Source organism: Oncorhynchus gorbuscha, linkage group LG04 (assembly GCF_021184085.1).
Source record: "Oncorhynchus gorbuscha isolate QuinsamMale2020 ecotype Even-year linkage group LG04, OgorEven_v1.0, whole genome shotgun sequence".
Classification (NCBI taxonomy): Eukaryota; Metazoa; Chordata; class Actinopteri; order Salmoniformes; family Salmonidae; genus Oncorhynchus; species Oncorhynchus gorbuscha.
Window position 1 is genome coordinate 73,571,643 of NC_060176.1, and position 27,354 is coordinate 73,598,996.

General features: G+C 41.2%; 2 protein-coding genes across 5 annotated transcripts; one reads left to right on the plus strand and one right to left on the minus strand.

Moving 5' to 3' along the window:
* Window positions 1–6,178: 6,178 nt before the first annotated feature.
* LOC124034619 (arrestin domain-containing protein 3-like) lies at window positions 6,179–15,806 on the minus strand. The gene is made up of 7 exons (XM_046348032.1): window positions 15,298–15,806; window positions 12,832–12,913; window positions 12,510–12,657; window positions 11,580–11,682; window positions 11,161–11,417; window positions 9,909–10,211; window positions 6,179–9,773 (listed from the first exon to the last, which is right to left on the minus strand). Exons 1-7 carry the CDS (start codon window positions 15,575–15,577, stop codon window positions 9,705–9,707), a joined length of 1,242 nt encoding a protein of 413 aa, XP_046203988.1. The 5' UTR covers window positions 15,578–15,806; the 3' UTR covers window positions 6,179–9,704.
* Window positions 15,807–16,806: 1,000 nt separating this feature from the next.
* LOC124034620 (G kinase-anchoring protein 1-like) lies at window positions 16,807–26,720 on the plus strand. 4 transcript variants are annotated; one of them, XM_046348034.1, is made up of 13 exons: window positions 16,807–16,948; window positions 21,980–22,226; window positions 22,362–22,520; window positions 22,952–23,029; window positions 23,163–23,295; window positions 24,283–24,308; window positions 24,480–24,626; window positions 24,773–24,859; window positions 25,020–25,083; window positions 25,196–25,266; window positions 25,350–25,430; window positions 26,024–26,059; window positions 26,363–26,720. In XM_046348034.1, the coding sequence occupies exons 2-13, from the start codon at window positions 21,999–22,001 to the stop codon at window positions 26,402–26,404; spliced, it is 1,152 nt and encodes a 383-aa protein (XP_046203990.1). In that variant the 5' UTR covers window positions 16,807–16,948; window positions 21,980–21,998; the 3' UTR covers window positions 26,405–26,720. The 4 variants fall into 4 exon arrangements, with proteins under 4 accessions (XP_046203990.1, XP_046203989.1, XP_046203992.1 ...); XM_046348033.1 differs by having other exon boundaries at window positions 16,815–16,954; XM_046348036.1 differs by having other exon boundaries at window positions 16,815–16,954; window positions 22,431–22,520.
* Window positions 26,721–27,354: the final 634 nt, after the last annotated feature.

A 27,354-nucleotide genomic window follows, 5' to 3' on the forward strand; every position in this document is an offset into this window, starting at 1 on the left:
TCATAGCTTGGGATTTAGTAGAGAAAAGAAAAGCCTATTTTTGGACGATCAAGACTGTGGGGAATGTGCTTCACTATTGACAGGATTGATTTGAATGGGTTTATTATTGAGGAGTTTACTGAGTAGTGTACATAAAATATGCCTTTCCTGACTAATTCTTGGCCAGAAGAAATCTGTAAAGTCATAGTTATTAGTGTGTGGCGATAGTGTGCAGCAGTGTTATAAAGTACTTCAGTTAAAATATCTTAAGTAGTTTTTGGGGGTATCTGTACTTTACTGTTTATATGTTTGACTACTTTTACTTTTACTTCACTACATTCCTGAAAAAAATAATGTACTTTTTACCCCATATATTTTCCCTGACGCCTAAAAGTACTCGTTACATTTTGAATTCTTAGCAGGATAGGAAAATTGTCTGATTCACGCAGTTAAAGAGAAAATCGCTGGTCATCCCTACTGCATCTGATCTAGCGGACTTGCTAAACACATGCTTTATTTGTAAGTTATGTCTGAGTGTTGGAGTGTGCCCGTGGCTATCTGTAAATTAAAAAAACAAGAAAATCATGCCGTCTGGTTTGCTTAATATATAAGGAATTTTAAATTATTTATACTTTTACTTTTGATACTTAAGTATATTTGAGCAATTACATTTTGATATTTAAGTATATTTAAAACCAGATATTTGTTTTACTTTTAGTGAAGTAGTATTTTACTGGGTAACTTTCACGTTTACTTGAGTCGGTTTCTATTAAGATATCTCTACTTTTACTCCAGTATAACAATTAGGTACTTTTTCCACCACTGGTGTGCAGTGTCCTATTTGCAGTGGATGGTCTGACTCGGCCTCCCTACAATAAGAGTCAGCTCTTCTATGAGGGTGTTGTACAGAGATCTGTTACAGAGATGTGGAACTGTGTGATGGTGGATTCCAAACACAACACCCTGACGCCTACCTAGAGCTTGTAGTTTTAAGTTCTCGTTGCACAGGTGATGTTCAATACCAGATACCAGATAGTCATACACAGATGCATGTTTTTATTAGTGAACCTTGTTTTCCATGAGGCAAGAAAACAGAGAATGGTATCATAGAAAAGTGGCTGATGGCTAGACGGGCTGGACAGGCACTGACACAGAGAGGTAAAGAAAAAAAAAAGAAACAAATGTTGTGCTGCCCTCAGGGATAGAGGGGAGGGAGAGGCTGGATATTGTATGACTGGAAAGAATGCCTGTGTGGAGCGGTGGGGAGAGGGGAATGGGCCATGTTCTTCTCTGGGACTGGCAGGCAGAGCTCTCAGGCTGTTTTGCTGTACTCAGTCATGGGGTGGTGGGGTGGGGGTGGTAGGTGAGGACAGGGTTTGTTGTGACTCAAGAGAAACAGATCGGGCAGAGAGGGACTGATCCAAGCGGGAAGGCTGGACCATGAGTCAGCCATGTCTAAAATAGGAAGCTCATTCCCCCAGAGGGAGGAAGGTATAAAAAAACACAGTAAAACACTCAGTCACCCCACCTCAGCTTCTTAAAACATAGCGTTAGGTTACACCATACTAAAACAGAGTGTTAAGTTATACTATACTAAAACAGAGTGATAGGTTATACTATACTAAACAGAGTGATAGGTTATACTATACTAAAACAGAGTGATAGGTTATACTATACTAAACAGAGTGATAGGTTATACTATACTAAACAGAGTGATAGGTTATACTATACTAAACAGAGTGATAGGTTATACTATACTAAACAGAGTGATAGGTTATACTATACTAAACAGAGTGATAGGTTATACTATACTAAACAGAGTATTAGGTTATACTATACTAAAACAGAGTGATAGGTTATACTATACTAAACAGAGTGATAGGTTATAAACAGAGTGATAGGTTATACTATAAAACAGAGTGATAGGTTATAAACAGAGTGATAGGTTATACTATACTAAACAGAGTGATAGGTTATACTATACTAAACAGAGTGATAGGTTATACTATACTAAACAGAGTGATAGGTTATACTATACTAAACAGAGTGATAGGTTATAAACTATACTAAAACAGAGTGATAGGTTATACTAAACAGAGTGATAGGTTATACTATACTAAACAGAGTGATAGGTTATACTATACTAAAACAGAGTGATAGGTTATACTATACTAAACAGAGTGATAGGTTATACTATACTAAACAGAGTGATAGGTTATACTATACTAAAACAGAGTGATAGGTTATACTATAATAAAACAGTGATAGAGTTAGGTAATACTATACTAAAACAGAGTGATAGGTTATACTATACTAAAACAGAGTGATAGGTTATACTATACTAAACAGAGTGATAGGTTATACTATACTAAATAGAGTGATAGGTTATACTATACTAAAACAGAGTGATAGGTTATACTATACTAAATAGAGTGATAGGTTATACTATACTAAAACAGAGTATTAGGTTATACTATACTAAACAGAGTGATAGGTTATACTATACTAAACAGAGTGATAGGTTATACTATACTAAACAGAGTGATAGGTTATACTATACTAAAACAGAGTGATAGGTTATACTATACTAAACAGAGTATTAGGTTATACTATACTAAACAGAGTGATAGGTAATACTATACTAAAACAGAGTGATAGGTTATACTATACTAAAACAGAGTGATAGGTTATACTATACTAAACAGAGTGATAGGTTATACTATACTAAATAGAGTGATAGGTTATACTATACTAAACAGAGTATTAGGTTATACTATACTAAACAGAGTGATAGGTAATACTATACTAAAACAGAGTGATAGGTTATACTATACTAAAACAGAGTGATAGGTTATACTATACTAAACAGAGTGATAGGTTATACTATACTAAATAGAGTGATAGGTTATACTATACTAAAACAGAGTGATAGGTTATACTATACTAAATAGAGTGATAGGTTATACTATACTAAAACAGAGTGATGGTTATACTATACTAAACATTATACTATACTAAACAGAGTGATAGGTTATACTATACTAAACAGAGTGATAGGTTATACTATACTAAAACATGGTTATACATTATAGGTTATACTATACTAAACAGAGTGATAGGTTATACTATACTAAACAGAGTGATAGGTTATACTATACTAAAACATGGCATTATGTCCCCCTCCACATGGCATTATCTCCCCCTCCACATGGCATTATCTCCCCCTCCACATGGCATTATGTCCCCCTCCACATGGCATTATGTCCCCCTCCACATGGCATTATCCCCCTCCCCCTCCCCTCCACATGGCATTATGTCCCCCTCCACATGGCATTATGTCCCCCTCCACATGGCATTATGTCCCCCTCCACATGGCATTATGTCCCCCTCCACATGCATTATGTCCCCCTCCACATGGCATTATGTCCCCCTCCACATGGCATTATGTCCCCCTCCACATGGCATTATCTCCCCCTCCACATGGCATTATGTCCCCCTCCACATGGCATTATGTCCCCCTCCACATGGCATGACTACGCCAGTTGTTAGAAATCCATTCCGTTGTGATTTGCTAGAGGGTGTCAGAGAAAAAGGACTTGAAACTGGAATGAGCTGATCTCCTCTGTGATGTGCAAGATAATGAAGGGCGGAGGCTGCTCTTACTCTCTGAAGTGGTTGGGAACATTATGGCCTCGCTGTCTAACGAACCAAACGGAAAAGAAAAACATCCGTATTGATATCACATATAAACAGCAGACTTCTAGCATGGTTTTAAAGAAGAGTGTGTGAGCTGGGGTTAGTGCAGGACCGGTGGCGGAAAAGAACATCACTTCTAAAATGCATCTAAACACAAATATCCCTTGTAATGGACTCTGACTCTATACGGTTCTGAGACTAAGGCCGGGATTCAATGCAGGACTCTAGTAGAAACAATCCCCTGATACATTCCTTTATGACAATGAGAAGCATGCTGCAATCAAAATGATGACATCACTGGAATAGAAAATGGGATTGAAAAGAAGGAAGTGAGCATGAGAACCGAGTCCTCGTGGCAGTCCGCCCATTGAAATCAAAACACGCTGAGGTTAAAGTTAACGTTCTTATTGTTTCTATTCGACTGTGACGCACTTTCCAACAAGGAGGTTGACATTTCCTTCTCAAACATAATTCACTTAAGGGGCGGATTCCGATTGAGTTTACAACATTCTTGTGCACGCTTTTCTGACGCACTTCTCACTATTTGGTTCTCAGACTTACCTTATTCAGTCTAGTAACGGGCTATATAGGTGTGGCTACCTCGCACACACCTCGCACACTGATTACATTTCATTCAACAGCTGAAAACACTCCCCCTTGCTGGCCAACAGAGTTAAAATTCAATAGGGGTTTCAGTACATTTATCTTAAGCCATTCCTTGGACTAGTAACCGAAAGGTTGCAAGTTCAAATCCCCGAGCTGACAATGTACAAATGTGTCGTTCTGTCCCTGAACAGGCAGTTAAACCACTGGCCGTCATTGAGAATAAGAATTTGTTCTTAACTGACTTGCCTAGTTAAATAAAGGTATAAAAAATATGGTGTATATTTTGTCAACAGAACCAAGAAAACGGGTTCAGAATACTAACGATCAATGAAATAAAGCCATCTAAACATATGCATATTCGTCTCCGTTTCAGCACCAATAGGTAGATTTGAAAATAATCTGATCTTGTAGGTTATTTAGGTTTAGAAAATTATTTATTAATCACAAAAAAACAGGTTTGGAGAGACCACACGAAATAAAGAAAACTGTGGTTTGATTCACTCAGAAAATTGCCACATTCTTCAACCCATGGTAATGTTGGAAGATCAGTTTACATAGAAATATAATAGGGAAAATAGTGTACAATATTGCCTACACTAACCATGGAACTGTGTGATGACATGGACAAGTATTTCGCAATTGCATCGGGATCAAACAGAGGCCCATTATCAGCAACCATCACTCCTATGCTCCAATGGCACGTTGTGTTAGCTAATCCTTCATTTTAAAAGGCCAGTTGTTTCTAATCTAACATGGTCAGAGAAAACCAGGTCAATCTCGAAATAACATCCCGGTCCAATTCCTATGATGAGACAAGTTAAGTAAAGGTCCAGCATGTGGTCCATCCTAATTCAATGTGAATCAATAAAACGTGTCACATTTGATGTTCTTCTGTGCCATGTTGGGGGTCAGTGGCTGGTCCTGGAGAGGTGGGTCACCGTGACCTTTTAGCCATACTGTACCAGTCTAATCTCTGTACTCTTCCACTGTGAGTGACCTTTGATCTTCACAGGGGTCATGAACCCTGGAGCCCCCTGATGAGGAAAGGTAATTGAGTAACAGCGAGAAATTAACAAGAAACTGAAGATCTCGTACAACACTGTGTACTACTCCCTTCACAGAACAGTTGTGTACTGGAGCCTCCCACTCCTCTTTCTATTCTGGTTAGGGCCAGTTGGCGCTGTTCTGTGAAGGGAGTAGTACACAGTGTTGTACAAGATCTTCAGTTTCTTGGCAATTTCTCGCATAGAATAGCCTTCATTTCTCAGAACAAGAATGGACTGTCGAGTTTCAGAAGAAAGTTATTTGTTTCTGGCCATTTTGAGCCTGTAATTGAACCCACAAATGCTGATGCTCCAGATACTCAACTAGTCCAAAGAAGGCCAGTTTTATTGCTTCTTTAATCAGACAGTTTTCAGTTGTGCTAACAAAATTGAAAAAGGGTTTTCTAATGATCAATTAGCCTTTTAAAATGATAGTTTGGGAACCACTGGACTAGAGAAAGGCATAGATTAAATATTTGGTTTAGAAAGCCTCTTCCCGAAACTTGTGTGACATCTAGTTTCTAGAAAACCACTAACAATATGTGTGTCTTGTGTCTGGCCCACACTATTAGAATATTGAATACATTGGAGTGAAGTGTAAGTTCTAGGAATTACCGACATGGGCGCTGTTGCACATTATGGAAGCTTTGGCTGTGTGTGTAGTGACTATATGGTAGTGAGAGCTTGTTTTCTTTCAAAATGAATGATCTTCATATAGGCTATGGGTATTTGAGCCTAACTAAATTGATGTCAGACTACCTGATGTAAATTATCATGTTTAAAAAACATCTAATATACAAATAACATATCTACTGAAGTTGGATTAGTGGTCTCATCAAGAAGAAAGAAATTAATGATTTCTTACAAAAGTTTATTAAACTCAAAAGAATAACTAGACAAAATGGTTACAATCATTCGGGATATTCATACAATATCTATAGACGATCATGCCCAACAAACTGTAAAGACAAAGGAGAAATTAGATTTACAAATAGAGAATAAAACACATTCAAATGAGTAATATTGCACTTTGTTTCTAAAACATTTTAGATCCACTTTCCCATTCTTAGCATTTTGATTCCTCACTTAACACTGGACTACACTGACTACACCAAACAACGGACTATAGAATCGACCAACCTGAAACTGATTTAAGCTTATTCATTTTTCTTTTAACTTGATACAGATTCCCTAAGATAAAAAGCAAAGCAAAAAAATAAATAAAAAATAAATAAGTGAGAGGGATTTTATCGAAGAATATCGATCTATTCCACTTGTTAGCTGATTCATTCTCAGTGGGGGAGGGAAGGTTGCTGATCCACAGCTGTTCCATGAAGCTGAGAGGTGAGTAGAACTTAACTAAATGGGGTGGTCTGACTGGAAAACAAACCATCAATACCCTAGTACATTATCTAGCCAAGCCATCAGTAAAGACGTTCAGACAAATGCACAATGAAAAAGGCTCGTCCAGGGATCATCATTTCTTTTACGGACTATTTTTTAAAATTCCCTTTTTGTTCCTTTGACAAACTTAAAATGACTAATACATACAGACACAGAAAAGAGAAAAAAAAGGGTAAGGTTGTAAATTGTTTAGACATTCGATAATGAAGCATCATAATTAGGTCAGATCTGTGTCAAGGCCACTAAGATAAGATCACTTGAATTCCTAGTTTGTTGTTACTGTAAGCAGTATCCTTATATTTGCTAGCTGGATCTTAACAGAGCACAAAAACATAACATACACGCTTGTGTCAACTTATTCAAAACTGTAAACTTTAAAAAAAAGTCTCTAATCTTAGAAGATGAAATAATGCATTCATGTCCATCACAACACTGCTTGACTACATTTCTCATCAGAAAGTATTATGTGTTACCAGACTTTGTACAGACCTCCCACCATCGATGCTAGTTTATTCGTTTTTATTGTCAAAAAGTGCCTCTTTAAGACGATGCCAGAGCTCTGGTCTAGCTGGTCTAGGTGTTGAATGAGTTTGAAAACCAATGTATTACTCATGTCAACCTACCACTATTTGTTCTGGCCAGTTTGAGTGGAGCTTTAGCAACATCTAACATAGTGGAGGCTGGTGGGAGGAACAATAGGAGGGGTTTATTATAATGGCTGGAATGGAATAAAAGAACGGGGTCAAACATGTGGTTTCTATATGTTTGATACCCTTCCATTAATTCCAGCCATTACAACGAGCCCATCCTCCTATAGCTCCTCCCACCAGCCTCCATTATTCCCCAGCAGTTTGCCAGGCTGGGTTTGCATCTGCCCCATTTTTAGAAGCAGATCATACCATGTACTCTTACTTTTTTAGATATATAATTCTAGCATTTCAGTCTTCACTGGTCTGGAAAATGAAGTAGTTGGTGAATGAAGTCGGCAAGTGAAGTAGGACAAAAAGGGAATGTTGTTGGTCTTCGGTAGCTATCTTGCTGCTCTGTGTATTCCTCTTCTCTCTTGTTTTGGTAATATACTATTTTAAAATATGAGAAATCCTCCTTTTACTATTTCAAACAGTGCAATTAAAACATCTTGGGGTTTTTTGCCAAGTGAGAAGACCACCTATTACAGTGTTTTTTTGCCAGTATGTAAGCCTGCGACGCTCTGTGCTGTGAGTAGAGGGACGGAGACACTGAGGATGGGCATTCTAATATGTTCCACACGCACGCATACACATACACACACTGACAAGTCTCTGCATCTAATGCTCTACTTGAGTGGCAAAGTGCTGGCCTGAGGCTCCTCTACTCCAGAACACAGTGCAACATAAACACAAAGCAACATATGATCGGATCGAAGGCATTCTAAGTTGGGAACTAAATCAAAAGACAGAAACTAGTAAAGTAAAAAGGAAGCCAACTGAGGAGACATTGAAAAATAGCTTTTGAATGGAGAGTGTGCTGCTGCTTTCAAGTCCTGTCTACATGTCATTATGGAAATGTGACCAAGAAAAATAACATCTTAAAACAGATTAAACAAGGTCAGTGCATTGTTTCTGTCCTTTTCAGTCTTGCGTTCCCCCAAGTATCTATGTTCTCTGCGTTGTTCGAAGTTGTGCGGATAAGGAGTCTAGGCGTTAAGCCTGCAGTCTCTTTCGTCCAGCATGTTACTAGGCTGAAAAAAACATTAGGGATCATTATTTCTTCTTCAAAACGGAACTACACAACTTAAGCCAAGAATAACATGTGCAAAAATCCCTCATGAGACAGGAGGGTAGTCTCTCTGCTGATGAGCTCTTCAGACAGGAAGAGGGTAGTCTCTCTGCTGCTCAGCTCCTCAGACAGGTGGAGTGTAGTCTCTCTGCTGCTGAGCTCTTCAGACAGGAGGAGGGTAGTCTCTCTGCTGCTCAGCTCTTCAGACAGGAGGAGGGTAGTCTCTCTGCTGCTGAGCTCTTCAGACAGGTGGAGGGTAGTCTCTCTGCTGTTAGGCTCTTCAGACAGGTGGAGGGTAGTCTCTCTGCTGCTCAGCTCTTCAGACAGGTGGAGGGTAGTCGCTCTGCTGCTAAGCTCTTCAGACAGGTGGAGGGTAGTCTCTCTGCTGCTGAGCTCTTCAGACAGGTGGAGGGTAGTCTCTCTGCTGCTCAGCTCTTCAGACAGGTGGAGGGTAGTCTCTCTGCTGCTCAGCTCTTCAGACAGGAAGAAGGTAGTCTCTCTGCTGCTTAGCTCTTCAGACAGGAAGAAGGTAGTCTCTCTGCTGCTGAGCTCTTCAGACAGGAAGAAGGTAGTCTCTCTGCTGCTGAGCTCTTCAGACAGGAAGAGGGTAGTCTCTCTGCTGCTGAGCTCTTCAGACAGGAGGAGGGTAGTCTCTCTGCTGCTCAGCTCTTCAGACAGGAAGAAGGTAGTCTCTCTGCTGCTGAGCTCTTCAGACAGGAAGAAGGTAGTCTCTCTGCTGCTCAGCTCTCCAGACAGTGGTGCTTATATTGTTTTCTCTTCTTCCTGTTTCTTCTTTTTTTTCTGCTCAGATTTCGACATGACAGTTCTGCTCTGTGTGAGAGCCATGTCTGTATGCCATGGTTACAGAACAAAGCAGGATATTAAGAGCTATAGGCAGACAGGGCCCTGGCACGGCATCATCACTCCACCATGGCGGTCTCCACTACAGGGGTTTCTTTTTACACAGGTCAGGTGTGTGTTTGTCTAGCCGTGCCCCGGCCAGGCAGGCTGCCAGGAAGTCTTCCTGTACTGACTTCCTGTGCCTCTCTCTGTGGGAGGGGCTTCGTTCAACCATGGTATCATCCATGTTTGTTTCTTTGTTTTGTTTTCTCTCAACATCGATGGCGGCATGCGAACGCTGTCGCTGGGGGGGATAAAACAAAAACAGAGCCGACTAGAAACGCCCGAAACATCTCCGGGCGGGGCTCTGAGTTTCCTTCAGCGTGATGGACAGGTGTCAGATCTCCTCTCCTCTGTCCGGCTGGCTTGATCAGGATTGGGATCAACCTGGCGGAAGTGAAGGAAACACTGCTTTAATGACTGGGACGGCACCTCTCGGCTACCAGACTTGAATATGTTCACTAAGTGCAGTGTGTAAAATAGTTAGTCTTAGTAGTGGGTGTACGTTTTGCTGATGCGTACCTCAGAGTAGAGAGGAGGGGGCTGGAAGCGGAACTCCTGGATGTAGGCAAAGAGTGATCCCTCCAACTCATCCCTGGCTGAGGTCACCTCCAGGCTCCGTCTCTGCTCCTCTGTCATGATCTCGGCATAGCTTGGTGGGGCTTCAGGGCGCTCTGGCAGGGTCATGCCTAGCCAGCTCATGGTCATGCTGCACTGGCTGCTGACACTGGAGGTGCGGCTGCCAACGGGGTGCAGCGGGATGGTGCCGATGATCAGTGGCAGGTTCAGAGACAGGTTCATGGCTCCGGGGATGTCCACATACACCTGGAGAGGGTGAGCAGCACACAACAGAGGGTAAGTACTGTAGCTCCACCTTCACTGAACAACACACCTGTGTGATCTACAGTGTTACACTCCCTCTGTATGGGAGGTAATCTCATGTGGGTGTTCCACTGATGCAAGGGAATGCCTGAAGCAGTCTGACAGGGTATAGAGGTCATTAGCACCTCTACGACAACTGTTGCCACAGATATTCTAGACTCATCCTCTTAACTGCATATGGAGAGAACACCTGGTACAATGACAATGTCTTTGCCAAAGCTACCTAGGTACAGAGGAAAACTTAAGAGAGCTTTCTAGGAGCTCAAGAAACCTTTGGAAATGTGCCTAGTACCAATGTGATATGTGGCCCATAACAGTGTCTTGACACTTTACATCACTCCATATTTATATGTTCAGATTTACCTCAACGTGACTAAGTCTGTTGACAATTGTCACCACCACATTAGAGATGAGTAATTGGATAGAGAAAGAGAAGGCGAGAGGGAGAAAGAAGTTGAGATGGAGAGAAAGAAGTTGAGATGGAGAGAGAGAAGATGAGAGGGAGAAAGAGAAGTGGAGGGAGAAAAGAAGTTGAGAAGGTGAGAGGGAGGAAGAGAAGTGGAGAGGGAGAAAGAGAAGGTGAGAGGGAGAATGAGAAGATGAGAGGGAGAAAGAGGAGTTGAGAGGGAGAGGGAGAAAGAGAGAGGGAGAGGGAGAAAGAGAAGGGGAGAGGGAGAAAGAGAATGTGAGCGGGATAAAAAGAAGGTGAGGGAGAAAGAGAAGGTGAGAGGGAGAAAGAGAAGGAGAAGGTGAGAGGGAGAAAGAGAAGGAGAAGGTGAGAGGGAGAGGGAGAAAGAGAAGGTCAGAGGGAGAAAGAGAAGGTCAGAGGGAGAAGAAGGTCAAAGGGAGAAGGAGGAAGAGAGGGTCTGCCCAGGTCAGTAGCTGTACTCACCATGAGAGAATACTCCACTCGGATGATGCTGCAGTTCAAGATGGAGGGAGAGACGGGGGGGATCTTCAGCATTTTGCCACTCCACGTCTCCGTCTTGCCCGAGGACAGCGACTCCCCTCGGAGGTTGGCCACCAGCTGTTTGACCTCCTTCAGTTTACCTTTGGCTTTGAAGGTCTGTGTTTGGTAAATGGCTGCCTTTGGCACGACCATGCGAGAGGAACAATTCTCGATCTCGGCAAAGATCTGAATTGACTCTCCTGCAAAGACAAGAAAGAAGGGGTTTAGTTAAATCGGTCCAAAGATCCTTTGATTGAGATGTCATCATCAAACATAATACGGCAGTCATCTATAGTCATTTACCTACAAGAGTGACAAATGACTAATCAATTCAAGTGACAAAGTTAGGGTGTTCTCCTCACCTGGGGTATATCCTTTCCTTTCGATTTTGGCACTTAAGGAGATTGGACCTGAGGTGCAGAACCAGCAGCATAAAGTCTTGTCTTTCGTACCTGCCTGGGGTGACTGTGAAACAGACAGGAAAAACAATGGAATGTAAGAGCTTGAGAATCAGGCTTCCTTGTTCCTTTTCTCAATCTTCCCCGGGGGGATCCACAGCACCTGAGGCCCGTCACTCAAAAACATGGAGAAAAACATTTTTTCTTTCCATAAACCCGGAAGACATGTTTAGGCAGTAGAGGTCATCACCATACTAAGTGGCTGTCACAGAACATTAAAGATCAATTCACCCTCGACTGTGATTTAACATCTATACATGACCAACAACACCGCTTTGTTTGAACCATGTTTTGAATTTGTTGATTTCTCTACTTTACCAACTGATCATAACATAATCTCTGATAGGTTTTATTTTAAAATATATAAATATTTAACCTATATTTAACTAGGCAAGTCAGTTAAGAACAAATTCTTATTTACAACGACGGCCTAACACGGCCAAACCCAGAATCGAACCAGGGACTGTAGTGACGCCTCGTGCATTAAGATGCAGTGCCTTAGACCACTGCGCCACTTGGGAGCGTATGGCCCAAATGAGGGGTTTTTCACAAGACATGTCCACTGGTGTCCTCTGTGCTATGGGTTTGGGGTCCACTAGTAAAACAAAAAATGTGTGACTAGCACATTCTGCCACAGAATGGCATTTGCTAATTCTTTCTATATCTAGGCAACACCTGTAACTAAGCACTTGTCATACTTCCACATTTAAGTCTCTCTCTTGGCTGCCAATGGAAATAGATCTCTGCTGCCCACTGAAACATTGAACAAGACCCTAAAAGTTCACAACGCACAAACATACAGACACTGTACAGCAGACAGATCCGTGAGCTCACCAGGAGTAAAGGAGTGTTTATGTCGATGTGTTCAAACACTGTAAATTCTTTCTTGGTCTTCATGGGCAGAAACCATGGCCTGTGTAGCTCGGCCTTCACCCAGTAACGCACGCTGCCGTGCTTCCCTTCCAACGAGGTAGCCAGAGGTCTGTGAGAGATAAGAGAGGGGACAGAGAGAGACAAGGAGGTACAAAAACAGGTCATTTTTGGACAACATAAAGCCAGCCTCTAGCGCAATCTTCAACTAAGGAAAGACAAAGATATTCAATAGAAACGTTTTTCCTTAAGTCAGTTTTTTGATAAGTTAGGTGTATATACTCACGTCTGTGGAAGCTCAAGGCTGAATGCATACTCGTGTCTTCCTGAATGGATAGTGGTGAGTCCTTCTTCTGAGTTGTCCTCATCTGAAACAACAGAAGGACAATATTCCAACACATGTATACCATACCTGGGAAATGTGCAGTATGACGTCACCTACGTATTCCAACACAGATATAACACACTGATAAAACCCAATAACACCACAAGAGAGAGCACAATATAACTATTCATATCATTATTGGACACCAGGAAGGCACTGAAAGGTCTGTAATATGAGAATGATGAGAGAAAAAGGTTAAAACGTGAAATGATAATCTCTGCAATTAAAGATCTTTCTAGAAACATATTTAGTTATCGAGCAAAAACCTTAAAGTCCCGAACAATAACACTGACACATTGTGTAAGTCAGTATTGAAAGAGAGAACATATATAACATATATTGTTTAATAAAAGCCCCAATTTTGAACTGTAAAATATATCATCTAATTCTTATTACTCTGAAAGTATGGAGTATTCTTCCCTATGTAGTGTAATGTGGAGAGATGAGTTTGGTGTTCTGTAATTAATTACACATGATATGATCAGTACGAAAATATATCTTGCTGTGTGCTATTTGAAAGCAACGCGCTTTAGAGCGGGATCTCGGTTTCCTCTAGCTCAGCAATCCTCCCAGCCTTAGCAGCAGCGGAGTCGTGGTAAACAACTGCCGAGCTGTCACTCAAAAGCAGACTGGAGCAGGAGAAGACCGGCCTAAACCGGAGCGAGCAGCTTCCCCAACCCGGCTCTCTCATTAAGCATTCACTGTGCGGCATTCAGTCAGTGGTTCACTATCAGGGACAACCCCCTCAAGATCTGAAGCGTGTAAATTACTGCAGCATGGACCAGGGATTGTAAGAGACAGGAAAGAGGAATGAAAAAGACGACAGACAAAGAAGCAATTAAATTAATTAAACCTTTATTAAGCGCCACTGAGATCCATAAACTACATACATTATTTTAATAAAGCCACAGAAGCAAGGCATTGACCATTTCAAGAAACCGAATCAAACTATTCAACAATTGATATAAAACATTAACAACATGTGCATACATTATTCCCCATACAGAGACAGATCAAATACATTATTTTCACCATCAAGAAACAAATGACAGTCTGTAAACTAATTTCAAATGCAATTATGCATTTACAGACAATACCCAGGAGCAGCCAATAAGTGTTTGGGCTACACCGTAGTCTACAAAATGAAATACCTCATGGCAAGCATTTCCACTCCATATTCAATTAAGCTACTTAAATTCTCAGACTGACTTTTCTATCCAATCAGCTGAAAGATCTACTACTTACATTTGCAACAGACTAACAAACCTTTTCTACTGTTTAGGATCACCGAGTTTCAGTGGTGTAAATTGAAAGTGAACAAAAACAGGGCTACATTTATCATCCGCAGATAGGCTATGGTGTTGTGCATTCAGATAGGCCTGGTAATTGTACAACTTCTAGTTCATAGCCAAGTGCAGGACTTAATGCACCATTAATTTGATATCCAAATGTTGCTTATATTAGGCTACATAGTAGCACTAAACACTAGACATGCCTACACATTAAGGAATCAAATAAATGGAACGAATGCTATTTTTCTTTTTATGCAACTTTGTAAAGCTTGTACTGGCATGTCGGATAAATTGCAGGTTTCTCTGTCACTTTCCGCAAAAGCATTAGGTCATTGGAAGACACATGAGCACTTCAGCCAATCAACGGAGAGAAAGCACAGTCCCTTAAACCCCCACACATCCAGTTTCTGAACAGGATTGAACCGCTTTGAACAATGGGTGGAAACTTAAGAAAAGCTTAATTGTTAAACATGACAAGATCGCTCGATAAAAACGATTTTCTTTTTAGTAAAACTACAAATATGTAAACGGAGACTGCTATGTACCTCAATGTACTGTGTTGATTAAACGTTGTAATTTATATCATTGTTATAATAGGCTACAATGAAGGAAGGATAGAGACCACTGTCATTCAGTCTGCAGCTCAGACGTTGCTAACTTAATAGATTGTATTAACCATGTAGGCCTTTTCAAGCACATGCTAATTCTAAAGTATCATGATAAAATAAATTCCCATATCTTAAATTATTTAATTGAAGAACATCCTACTGTAGTTTTAAATGTCTCGGGGATCATTTGACCTGTGCCCATATGCATGTGTTATAGCCAGTAATAAACCAAATAAAAAGGTGTTGTGATTGTGATGCTGGTTCACAGATCGTCCCCAATCTTTATCTGTTATGCATTCAATTGTGTTCATTATTAGACAGTCTGTAACGTATAACGTTAGGTTGACAGCACAACAGCATCCTCTGTGAGGATCCACAAGACCCACAATGACTAGTCTACACAGAGCATCTCAGGGAAAAAATGTGATTTATTTAGCTACAAATATGGTTGTATTAGGCTATCTTACCTCTTTCATGTCCAATTAGGATGTCTCTATGGTTTAGATATTCCACTTCTTCTGTGTAATTTTGCGTATAGGCAGTGTTAGATCCAGCATTTCGGGATTCAGTCCAACGAACTTTTGCAAATCCCTTTGCTTGAATTTTAAGAGATTTCACACGGATTTCTCCGGTGACTTCGATGATAACCCTACCTGAGACGGAATCCCCGCTTGCGAAAACGGGGACATTGCTGTCATTGAGACAGTCGTAGCTTACGGTGAAGCTCTTTACCTTTCCTAGCACCATGGTGGAAAAATATCTACCTACAAATAAAAATATATGAAAAATAATCTCATAAGAAAAAATGCACTATTCTAACACTGATCAATATTTTTGCCCTGCAAAAGCAGTGGGCATGATCAGTGCATTCTTTGACAACAGTTCATTGAGATGTGAAGGCTAATAACAGCAGTAGGTGCTGCTATCGTCCGCCCTTCCGCGCGTTGGTCTCTAGTCAAAGACAAGGAACTTTCGTCGCTCAGCTCACTTTAAGCAAGGATTTTGTGAAAAACAACCTATAGAGCATGCGCAGAACTTTATCTGCCCTCTCCTTCCGCCTAATGAAACAAGGAAGAGAGCTGAGGCAGTGAGCCAAATAACAAGTTTGGTTAAACAGCTGATAGTATTGCAATAGCAGGCAAGCATCCAGTGTAAATAATTCGAGTTTAATGTTCACCCTAAATGTGATTAGGTTGATTAAATAACCTTTTACCAAACAAACCTGTCACTATGTTGGTAGGCCTATAATACAATACTGGCCTAGCCTACTCCCTCATATAGGCTAATTAATGTAAAATCCGGAGTATGTGTATATGACAAACCTATTGTTTATTAATACATCTTACACATGACATAGTCTAGGCTACAGCACATCTTAGTAACGTCATACGCTATTATGTAGGGACTACACCTGTGCACAACTAAATCTATGAATAGGCCTAAACCTGTCGCTATGGACTCGACAGCGTTTCAAATGTAACAATTTGATCACATTAAAATCGAAATAATAGATACGAAAAGACGGGCTTGGTTTGAGTCTGGTGATCTGGTGGCATTGCAGACTTTGACGCACGAGACGCCATCTCGTGGATATCGTTGTCAATGGGTGCAAGCTCGCAGACATGACAGGACACCTGTTGCATGTTGGTTACATATACCAATTTCAAGAGGTCGAGGTGGCACAATGCATATTTATAAAATCACTAACAAATAAATAACATAAGCACGGATAATTAAAGTAAAATTCTAAATGATGGAGGCGCCGACCATGATTATACTGCCAGGAAACATTGTATGATTACACTTATTGTTAATACTGAAAACGAGTTGTCCTACCTGAACGAATGCTGTATAAATAAGCAGATCGCCAATCGCGATACAATCCATGTATGATTATGATCATCATGAATGGTACCATGTTGCTGTCATGAATACAGTCTCGTGGAAAAGTAGACCTCTGTCTCCATCTTCTGTTTAAGGAAAGTCAACATATTATGAATTGCTCCATATCGCATATTACCCCCTTTTTTTTCTTGCAGAACACACTTTGAGCAACTGGGCCACCATAGGTACTTTAGCAACTGGAAGTGGTGAACGTGTGGTTAACTACTCGAACAGGTGAAAGTATGTTTTTAATTATCTTTTTTAAAATCTTAATTATTATTTCCCCCTCAAACATACACTGTACAATATTTTTTATAATCTGATTTCTAAATTATAAAAGCATTTTAGTTTGTCATACATACGAGCTACATCATTGGTATGGATGCAATGTAGCTAATATGCTAGCCAGCTAGAACTATTATATCTATATGACTGAGTTAGCTAGGCAACGACATTCGATGCTTTCTTTTGAACCAAGTTAATCGACGGACACTGTTTATTTCGGTAGTTAGCTAGCTAGATCTACAATTATCTAATGCCCACTACCCTTTGTGCCGTGTTGTATTAACGTTACACGTTGAAACGGTGTTAACCAACTAGCTAGTTAGCAGACATTACTCGCACAACGTTGAAACCCAGTTGGTTAACTAATTTAGCTACCTAACGTTAGTTGGCTAGCTTAAACTGAAGAGAAGTGCTAGTGCGGGACAGGTAAGCCAGCAACAAGCTAGCCAGCTGTCCTTGTGAGTGTCATGATAATGTCATGTAAGTTAGCAAACTGACGTTAGCTACTAGCAATAAACTCATTTGCATCCTGCTAGCTAGCCAGTCACTGAAGCCAGACTCAAGTGTTACGACTTTGCTTACTCACCATAAGGTAGGGTCATAGCTACAGGTTATATGCCAGATAATGTGATATAACCAAATATTTTTGGTGTCCCATTACTGGGCGTTTACAGGAAGGTTTCATACAAACCGTCGCCATAGATTTTTTCAACTAATATAGCCTGTTGGCGACAGTGGTGGAAAAAGTATCCAATTGTCATGTTGAGTAAAAGTAAAGATAACTTCAACTTCTTCGGGATCGATTTCCCTTCCACGGGACAGTTGAGCTAACATAGGCTAATGCGATTAGCATGAGGTTGTAAGTAACAAGAACATTTGCCAGGACATAGACATATCTGTTATTGGCAGAAAGCTTAAATTCTTGTTAGATTAAACTGCACTGTCCAATTTACAGTAGCTATTATACTGAAAGAATACCATGCTATTTAAAAAAAAGTGTTTTATTTTACATTTATTTAAACTAGGCAAGTTAGTTAAAAACAAATTCTTATTTTCAATGACCGCCTAGGAACAGTGGGTTAACTGCCTTGTTCAGGGGCAGAACGACAGATTTTTACCTTGTCAGCGCAAGGATTCGATCTTGCAAACTTTCGGTTACTAGTCCAATGCTCTAACCACTAAATCAAATCAAATTTTATTTGTCACATACACATGGTTAGCAGATGTTAATGCGAGTGTAGCGAAATGCTTGTGTTTCTAGTTCCGACAATGCAGTGATAACCAACAAGTCATCTAACTAACAATTCCAAAACTACTGTCTTATACACAGTGTAAGGGGATAAGGAATATGTACATAAGGATATATGAATGAGTGATGGTACAGAGCAGCATACAGTAGATGGTATCGAGTACAGTATATACATATGAGATGAGTGTGTAGACAAAGTAAACAAAGTGGCATAGTTAAGGTGGCTAGTGATAGATGTATTACATAAGGATGCAGTCGATGATGTAGAGTACAGTATATACATATGCATATGAGATGAATAATGTAGGGTAAGTAACATTCTATAAGGTAGCATTGTTTAAAGTGGCTAGTGATATATTTACATTTCCCATCAATTCCCATTATTAAAGTGGCTGGAGTTGGGTCAGTGTCAATGACAGTGTGTTGGCAGCAGCCACTCAATGTTATTGGTGGCTGTTTAACAGTCTGATGGCCTTGAGATAGAAGCTGTTTTTCAGTCTCTCGGTCCCAGCTTTGATGCACCTGTACTGACCTCGCCTTCTGGATGATAGCGGGGTGAACAGGCAGTGGTTCGGGTGGTTGATGTCCTTGATGATCTTTATGGCCTTCCTGTAACATCGGGTGGTGTAGGTGTCCTGGAGGGCAGGTAGTTTGCCCCCGGTGATGCGTTGTGCAGTCCTCACTACCCTCTGGAGAGCCTTACGGTTGAGGGCGGAGCAGTTGCCGTACCAGGCGGTGATACAGCCCGCCAGGATGCTCTCGATTGTGCATCTGTAGAAGTTTGTGAGTGCTTTTGGTGACAAGCCGAAGGCTACCTGCCGCCTCGCCCCCGCTTGAGGAGAGTGCACAATTTTGACCGTTAAAAGTTGTTAAACAAATTAGGCACATTTGGGCAGTCTTGGTACAACATTTTGAACAGAAATACAATGGTTCATTGGATCAGTCTAAAACTTTGCACATGCACTGCTGCCATCTAGTGGCCAAAATCTTGCGTTTCAAAGATGATGGTACAAAAAAAATGCAAAAGAACACTTTTTTTCCATTTGTATTATCTTTTACCAGATCTATTGTGTTATATTATCCTACATTCCACAAACTTCAAAGTGTTTCCTTTCAAATGGTACCAATATTATGCACATCCTTGCTTCACGGCCTGAGCTACAGGCAGTTAGATTTGGGTATGTCATTTTAGGCTAAATTTTGAAAAGGGGCGGATCCTTGAATAGAAAATTACTCAAGTGAAAGTCTCCCAGTAAAATAATACTTGAGTAAATGTCTCAAAGTATTTGGTTTTATCATCCAATTCCTTATATGAAGCAAACCAGACAGCCCCTGGCTATCCGTAAGACCATTTTCTTGTTTAAAAAAAAAAAGTATTTATCTCCAACACTTGGACATCATTTACAAGTGAAGCATTTGTGTTTAGTGAGTCCGCCAGATCAGAGACAGTAGGGATGACCAAGGATGTTCTCTTGATAAATGTGTGAATTTGACAATTTTCCAGTAGGGATGACAGTGCAACCGAAACTAAGATCTACACACATGCAAGAGGTATATTTTGTTTTGATACAAAATATACAGTCGTGGCCAAATGTTTTGAGAATGACACAAATATTAATTTTCATAAAGTTTGCTGCTTCAGTGTATTTAGATATTTTTGTCAATGTTACTATGGAATACTGAAGTATATTTACAAGCATTTCATAAGTGTCAAATACATTTATTGACAATTACATGAAGTTGATGCAAAGAGATTATTTACAGTGTTGATCCTTCTTTTTCAAGACTTCTGCAATCCGCCCTGGCATGCTGTCAATTAACTTCTGGGCCACTGATGGTAGCCCATTGTTGCATAATCAATGCTTGGAGTTTGTCAGAATTTGTGGGGTTTTGTTTGTCCACCCGCCTCTTGAGGATAGACCACAAGTTCTGAATGGTAAAGGTCTGTGGATTTTCCTGGCCATGGACCCAAAATATCAATGTTTTGTTCCCCGAGCCACTTAGTTATCACTTTTGCCTTATGGCAAGGTGCTCCATCATGCTGGAAAAGGCATTGTTTGTCACCAAACTGTTCCTGGATGGTTGGAAGTAGTTGCTCTCGGAGGATGTGTTGGTACGATTCTTTATTCATGGCTGTGTTCTTAGGCAAAATTGTGAGTGAGCCCACTCCCTTGGCTGAGAAGCAACCCCATACATGAATGGTCTCAGGATGTTTTACTGTTGGCATGACACAGGACTGATGGTAGCGCTCACCTTGTCTTCTCACTGGACAAGCTTTTTTCCGGAAGCACCAAACAATCGGAAAGGGGATTCATCAGAGAAAATGACTTTACCCCAGTCCTTAGCAGTCTAATCCCTGTACCTTTTGCAAAATATCAGTCTGTTTCTGATGTTATTCCTGGAGAGAAGTGACTTCTTTGCTGCCCATGACACCAGGCCACTCAAAGTCTTTGCCTCACAGTGCATGCAGATGCTCTCACACCTGCCTGCTGCCATTCCCAAGCAAGCTCTGTATTGGTGGTGCCTCGATCCCGCAGCTGAATCAACTTTAGGAGACGGTCCTGGCGCTTGCTGGACATCCTGAAGCATTCTTCACAACAATTGAACCGCTCTCTCCTTGAAGTTCTTGATGATCCGATAAATGGTTAATTTAGGTGCAATCTTACTGGCTTGTGAAGCCCTTTTTGTGCAAAGCAATGATGACGGTATGTGTTTCCTTGCAGGTAACCATGATTTTATTTTATCTTTATTTCACTAGGCAAGTCAGTTAAGAACAAATTCTTATTTTCAATGACTGCCTAGGAACAGTTGGTTAACTGCCTGTTCAGGGGCAGAACGACAGATTTTTTACCTTGTCAGCTCAGGGATTCGAACTTGCAACCTTTCGGTTACTAGTCCAACGCTCTAACCACTAGGCTACCCTGCCGCCCCGATTGACAGAGGAAGAACAATGATTCCAAGCACCACCCTCCTTTTGAAGCTTCCAGTCTATTATTCAAACTCAATCAGCATGACAGAGGGATCTCCAGCCTTGTCCTCGTCAACACTCACCTGTGTTAACGAGAGAATCACTGACATGATGTCAGCTGATCCTTTTGCGGCAGGGCTGAAATGCAGTGGAAATGTTTTTGGGGGATTCAGTTCATTTGCATGGCAAAGAGGGACTTTGCAATTCATCTGATCACTCTTCATAACAATCTGGAGTATATGCAAATTGTCATCATACTGAGGCAGCAGACATTGTGAAAATTAATATTTGTGTCATTCTCAAACCATTTGGCAACGACTGTACATGTAATATCTTTCTGAATTTTTGTAAAACCACCTACAACTGGAAACAGACATTTCCAAGATATTTTCTTTGTTTTTGATTCGGTGAAAAAAGTATCAGCAAGAACAGGCTATTAATTGAAAAATCTATGGCGGTTTTTATGGGACTTTATGGGACACCAAAAGGATCTGCTTATCATATTATCTGGCATGCCATTTGTAGCTAACTCCTACTAGGCTACACAGCAAAAGTACATTTTTTTTCATTAAAGATCAGACATAGGCAGTCTAGCTTATTGTAGAACCAGGCATTCACATTTGTGTCCGTTTTCCATATTGTTGTTTTTTGATTTATTGCTGGAGTTGTACTGGAGAAGTTTAGATTTGAATGGTTTTGTCGCTAAGCAGGTGCCTAATTTGACGTGCATGTTATCTTCCTGTGTGTATCTTATTGGGTTTAGGTTGTGCACAGGTCAGCAGATGGCGTCAGCAATGATCTCCGTCCACACCACAGCCTCTCGCTTTGCCCTGCTCCAGGTCGACTCTGATTCCGACTCCGATTCAGAATCAGGAAGGACTAAAGGCGGCCGGGACTCTGGAAAGACTCGGCCCGGGAAGACAACCAGTGGGAAATCCACCGCAAGCAACGACAAGAAGAAGGAAAAGCGTAAGAAGAAGAAAGAGCAGCAACAGAGCGAGGCCAATGAGGTGATTGGCAGAGGCATTTCAACTCCCTAGTCAACTCCATTTTCTGGTGTTTCCATTGGCGGTTCTCAAAGGTTTCACTTTCACTAATTTACCTGAGCTTGAGGACTGATAATGACTCCTGTCTCCTGTCCCCAGTTAAGAAATCTTGCCTTTAAGAAGCTCCCTCAGAAGTCCTCTGCCCCGCCCCCCTCCCTGTCTCTGCAGGGTGTGGCCAATGAGCTGCTCCATCCCGCAGCAGGGGACCAAGCCATGCCCCCGGAAGGCTGGCAGCAATGGAAGCAAAGGGACAACCAGGTAGAACCTGACAGACACCCCATCACTAAGAACAGAGCCCTGTCCAGAAACAACCTATCCCCCCCAGACACTTGTTGAGATCTGAGAGGATTGAATAGTTGTTATAAATATGGTCTTGCTATATTACTAATACATTTTATTCATTTAGCAGACACTCTTATCAAGAGAGACTTACAAGAGCAATTAGGGTTAAGTGCCTAGCCCAAGGGCACATTGGTATATTTTAACTGCTAGGCTACATATCCCCCCCCCAAAACAAAAAAATCTGATCTATATTGATTGCTTAGTCCTTAATGGATAGGTGTTTTTTCTGAACAGGGCCCATGATAACACCTGACATGGGCATGAGCATTGCTCATGGGTGTTCCCCTTTCCTAATAGTCCCCATCTGATCTATCCTTTATTTTTGTCTTTGTTTCTGCCAAATGCAGTTGACGAGCGAGCTTTATGAGGCCGACCTGGAGAAGGCACTGATGATGAGTAAACTGGAGTTTGAGCAGCATAAACAGGTACCACACTGCCCCCATCGCAGCACGCTGTTACAAAACATCTATTTGACAAAAATCTGAACCATGGAGAGAGGGGAGATTAATGAATGTTCCATTTAAGGAGATGCTGTTCTTTTAAATTGCCTCCTGTCAGGATGATGATGGTACAGACACTCCCTCTCCCAAGTCCCGAGGAGCAGCAGTAGGGAAGAAGGACAAGAAGAAGAACCAGCAGGGAAAAGACAAGAAGATGACGGTCTCTCTGAAGGACTTCCAGGCGGAGGGGGGTGAGACCACCAGTGGCAGAGAGCTACACTTATGTTAACATTGAACACTGCCCAACGTCATCAATACTGTGCCATCATAGCAGTAGCACTACTTGCTTAGCAATCCACTTCGAGCAGGTGCTGCGTAGATATGCCAAGGTGCTGCGTAGATATGCCAAGGTGCTGCGTAGATATGCCAAGGTGCTGCGTAGATATGCCAAGGTGCTGCGTAGATATGCCAAGGTGCTGCGTAGATATGCCAAGGTGCTGCGTAGATATGCCAAGGTGCTGCGTAGATATGCCAAGGTGCTGCGTAGATATGCCAAGGTGCTGCGTAGATATGCCTTACATGTATCACAGTTTTCTCAGTTGTCCCACTCATCTTATCATTCTGTTTTCTTTTATGACGTTCATGGGTTGCATGTTTAATCACACTATTGTTTGGAACGTTTGTTTTTGAACTGATGCCCGACTGTCAGTGAGTGCTGGTGAAAATTTCATCAAGTGCATTACATTGGCTTGGAAATGCAATGAAATTCAAAAGGACACAAATAATTAGTAGGAAAACCTTTTGTCATAATATTGATGTCACCAGATTGACTTCAGTATAACGTTCGCTAGCTAAGATTGAGGGGAAGCCACCTGATTTTGGCTAGCTAATGTTAGCATTGCTAGATATTTTTGATGAACTTTGCTAGCTGATGACAACGTTGCCATCATTGTAAAGTTAAATTGACGACATAATCATGTTGGCAAAGTTGGTTCCTATTAAATATTTTACTACTTTAGCAATGTTATCGTATTTCAAGGCACTATTGTGTATTTTAGATGAAAACGTAGACTAGGTTTATCCACCACTGCAGCGCAGCAAGTAGAGGGCGGCTTGACAACGTTCATAACAATGGCATGATGTGACGGAGGTGCAACCTATGAATACTTGACATAAAAACAATTCATTAATACTTGACATGTTGTATTCGACTTAAAAAACATGATTCTCCTTTCCAGATCAGAGTAAGAAGCAGGAGAAAGAGGTGAGGGAAAACGTTGTTTTACTCTTGTTGGGCTTACAGTGCTTCGACAGTTTAAACCCTGTCATGTGAGGATGAATGTGATGGAATGGTGGTGATATGACGTGAACTAGCGCAAATTGTGTATGATGTCATAATTCAAATTCTGAATCCATTGATGACATCACTCTCTAGGAGCCCAAACCACCTGCACCTCCAGAAGACAAGTTTTTCAACAAGCTTGAGGATGACGTTAGCAAAATCGTACAGCAGGAAAAAAGACGTGAGCAGTTTTCTAACAGCACTGGCCTCGAGGTCACGACTTCAACAGAGCATGAACCGGTAAGGCCGACTGCAAATATGTTTTGTGTATAAAAATTAAAAAAACATTTTCGCAAAACGACCTTTGAGTGACTGCTGGTAAGACCATGGAGGTCAGTGTAACTTATCTCTCAGAGCCTAACTGTGACTCTCATCACACCTCTCAGGACCCTCGAACTGAGCAGCTAAAGGACGATCTGGAGAAGAAAGACCAAGAAATTGACAAGTTAAAGAAGGTCATTTCACAATGGGAGGTGAGTCATTGTAGGGATACTGGTACTAGGCTTTAATGGAGCATGCCTAAAATACAAAGGACAGAATACTGCCATCAGCCATTTACATTTGGTGTAAATCTATATGTGCGTATGAATCTATATGGTCCCCATGGGCTCTGCTCCTGATCTCAATCCTCAGGTGAAATACAAAGAAGTGAAAGCCAGAAACTCCCAGCTCCTGAAGATGCTGCAGCAGGGAGAGAGTGAGTACAGCTACTGCACTCCTAATTCAGTCTGACTCTACTGTAATCCATTACTGATGCATTAGGTAGGCCTTCACGTTCTCATTCACTTATTCTCTCCCTTTCTCCACAGTGAAAGATAAAGCCGAGATCCTACTGCAGGTGGAAGAGCTTCTAAATATCAAAGAGGAGTTGTCTTCACAGGTGTGTGTGTGTGTGTCTCAAACCTTTCAACTTGCCATGCAAGGCTGACGACCTTGTTAAATTACCTTTATTTCACTCTCCAGGTGACATCACTACATGCCTCACTGGAACAAGAGAAGTCGAAAGTGAAAGGTTTACAAACAGATCAGCCAAAACACCATCAGGTAGAACGGCACATTACATACTCATCACACTTGCAAGTGGCACTTAATACAACACATATTTAGTTTAAAGCTGCAATATGTAGTGTTTTGGGCGACTTGACTAAATTCACATAGAAATGGGTGTTATAGATCTGTCGTGATAAATTACAGAAAATGATTATTAGAAGAGCACAAACATAACATTTTCCATCACATGTCATTCTCATTGAAAGCAAGTCTAAGAAGCGGTACATCTGTTTTACGTGTGCTATTTCTATGCTTCCTGTTGTGAAGTTTTTGTCTTTTACTTTCGGTTTTGTACAGCAGCTTCAAACAGCTGAAACAACAATATTTTTGGTTAAGGAAAATATATTACACAGTGGTTTAGATGGTACAATATTTCTCTACACTATACTTACTTGTTTTGACGCAAATTATTCACATTTTTGCAACCAGGAAATGCGGAGCGGTTTTTACATAGTGCCTCTGTTGCTGATTTTAAAATCAGCAGCTCTCGCCTGGTTCTGAGAGAGGAGTTAGGGCTACAGTGTTTGTTTGTTTTACTGTTCAACCTGTGTAAAGCCGTGAGTCAAGTGTGTGTGCTCCCCTCTTAGATCAGCCAGGAAGTCACCCCTAGGAAGATTACCAAGGTAACAGTGCAGCTGCAGCAGTCCTCACTCTCAGAATAGGACACTACTAGACTGACACAAAACTGAACCATTCACTCAGTCCAACTCACTACCATAAGTCTCTATGCTAACTAGTGTAGTTCAGTTGAAGGATGTTCGTTTGGTAACAACTTACAAGCCGGTCTTATCATATCATGAAATGCTGAATCTCTTGAGCGGTCTTAAGCCTTTGTAGACGGTCTAGACCCTGACAAGCTAACCACCAAATTACTGATGTAAGACACTGTACTCATTCCATACTTCCTGGTCTCCTCTGATTGGCAGGGAAACAGGAAGGGGAAAAAGGGTCCAGAGCCCGATCTATGAAGACCGCAGAAGGAAGAACATTGACTGCAAAAACAAACTAAGCCACTCCTATTCTTCAGGGTCTCCTTGTTTGTACTGTTATTCTCTACTGTCTTCATGCGTCATGCATGACTCGTATTACCACACACCAACTCCTGGATGTGTTGAACTGCAGAAGTCATGAAAAGGCTTTTAATAAACGCTCTGATAAAGATACATGTATAGTTGACTGACATCATTGCATTTTTTTTTTGGTATGATGCCAAATGACAGGTGTGAAATTAGTTGTTTTTTTTCTTTTACTGCAAGGTAAATAAATGACTTTTCCAGTGTAAAATCATGTCTCATTGTGGTTTTATTACTTCTATGTGCTAATGGTAGGCTACACCACAAGATGCTATATTTCTCCTATTTTTGATGCTAACTTGTGGTTTCATGACAAATTACACTATATACACAAAAGTACATGAACATCCCTTCAAATGAGTTGATTTGGCTATTTCAGCCACAACCGTTGCTGGCAGGTGTATAAAATTGAGCACATAACCATGCAATCTCCATAGACAAACATTGGCAGTGGAATGGCCTTACTGAAGAGCTCAATGATTTTCAACGTGGCACTGTCATAGTTTGTCAAATTTCTGCCCTGCTAGAGCTGCCTTGGTCAACTAAGTTATTGTGAGCTGGAAACGTCTAGGAGCAACAACGGCTCAGCCGTGAAGTGGTAGGTGCACAAGCTCATAGAATGGGACCACTTAAGCGGGTAAAAATAGTCTATCCTCTGTTGCAAGACTCACTACCACGTTCCAAACTGCCTCTGGTAGCAACATCCGCACAAGAACAGTTCGTCGGGAGCTTCATGAAATGGGGTTCCATGGCCGAGCAGCCACACACAAGCCTAATCACCATGCGGAATTGCCAAGCATCGGCTGGAGTGGTGTAAAGCTTGATGCCATTGGACTCTGGAGCAG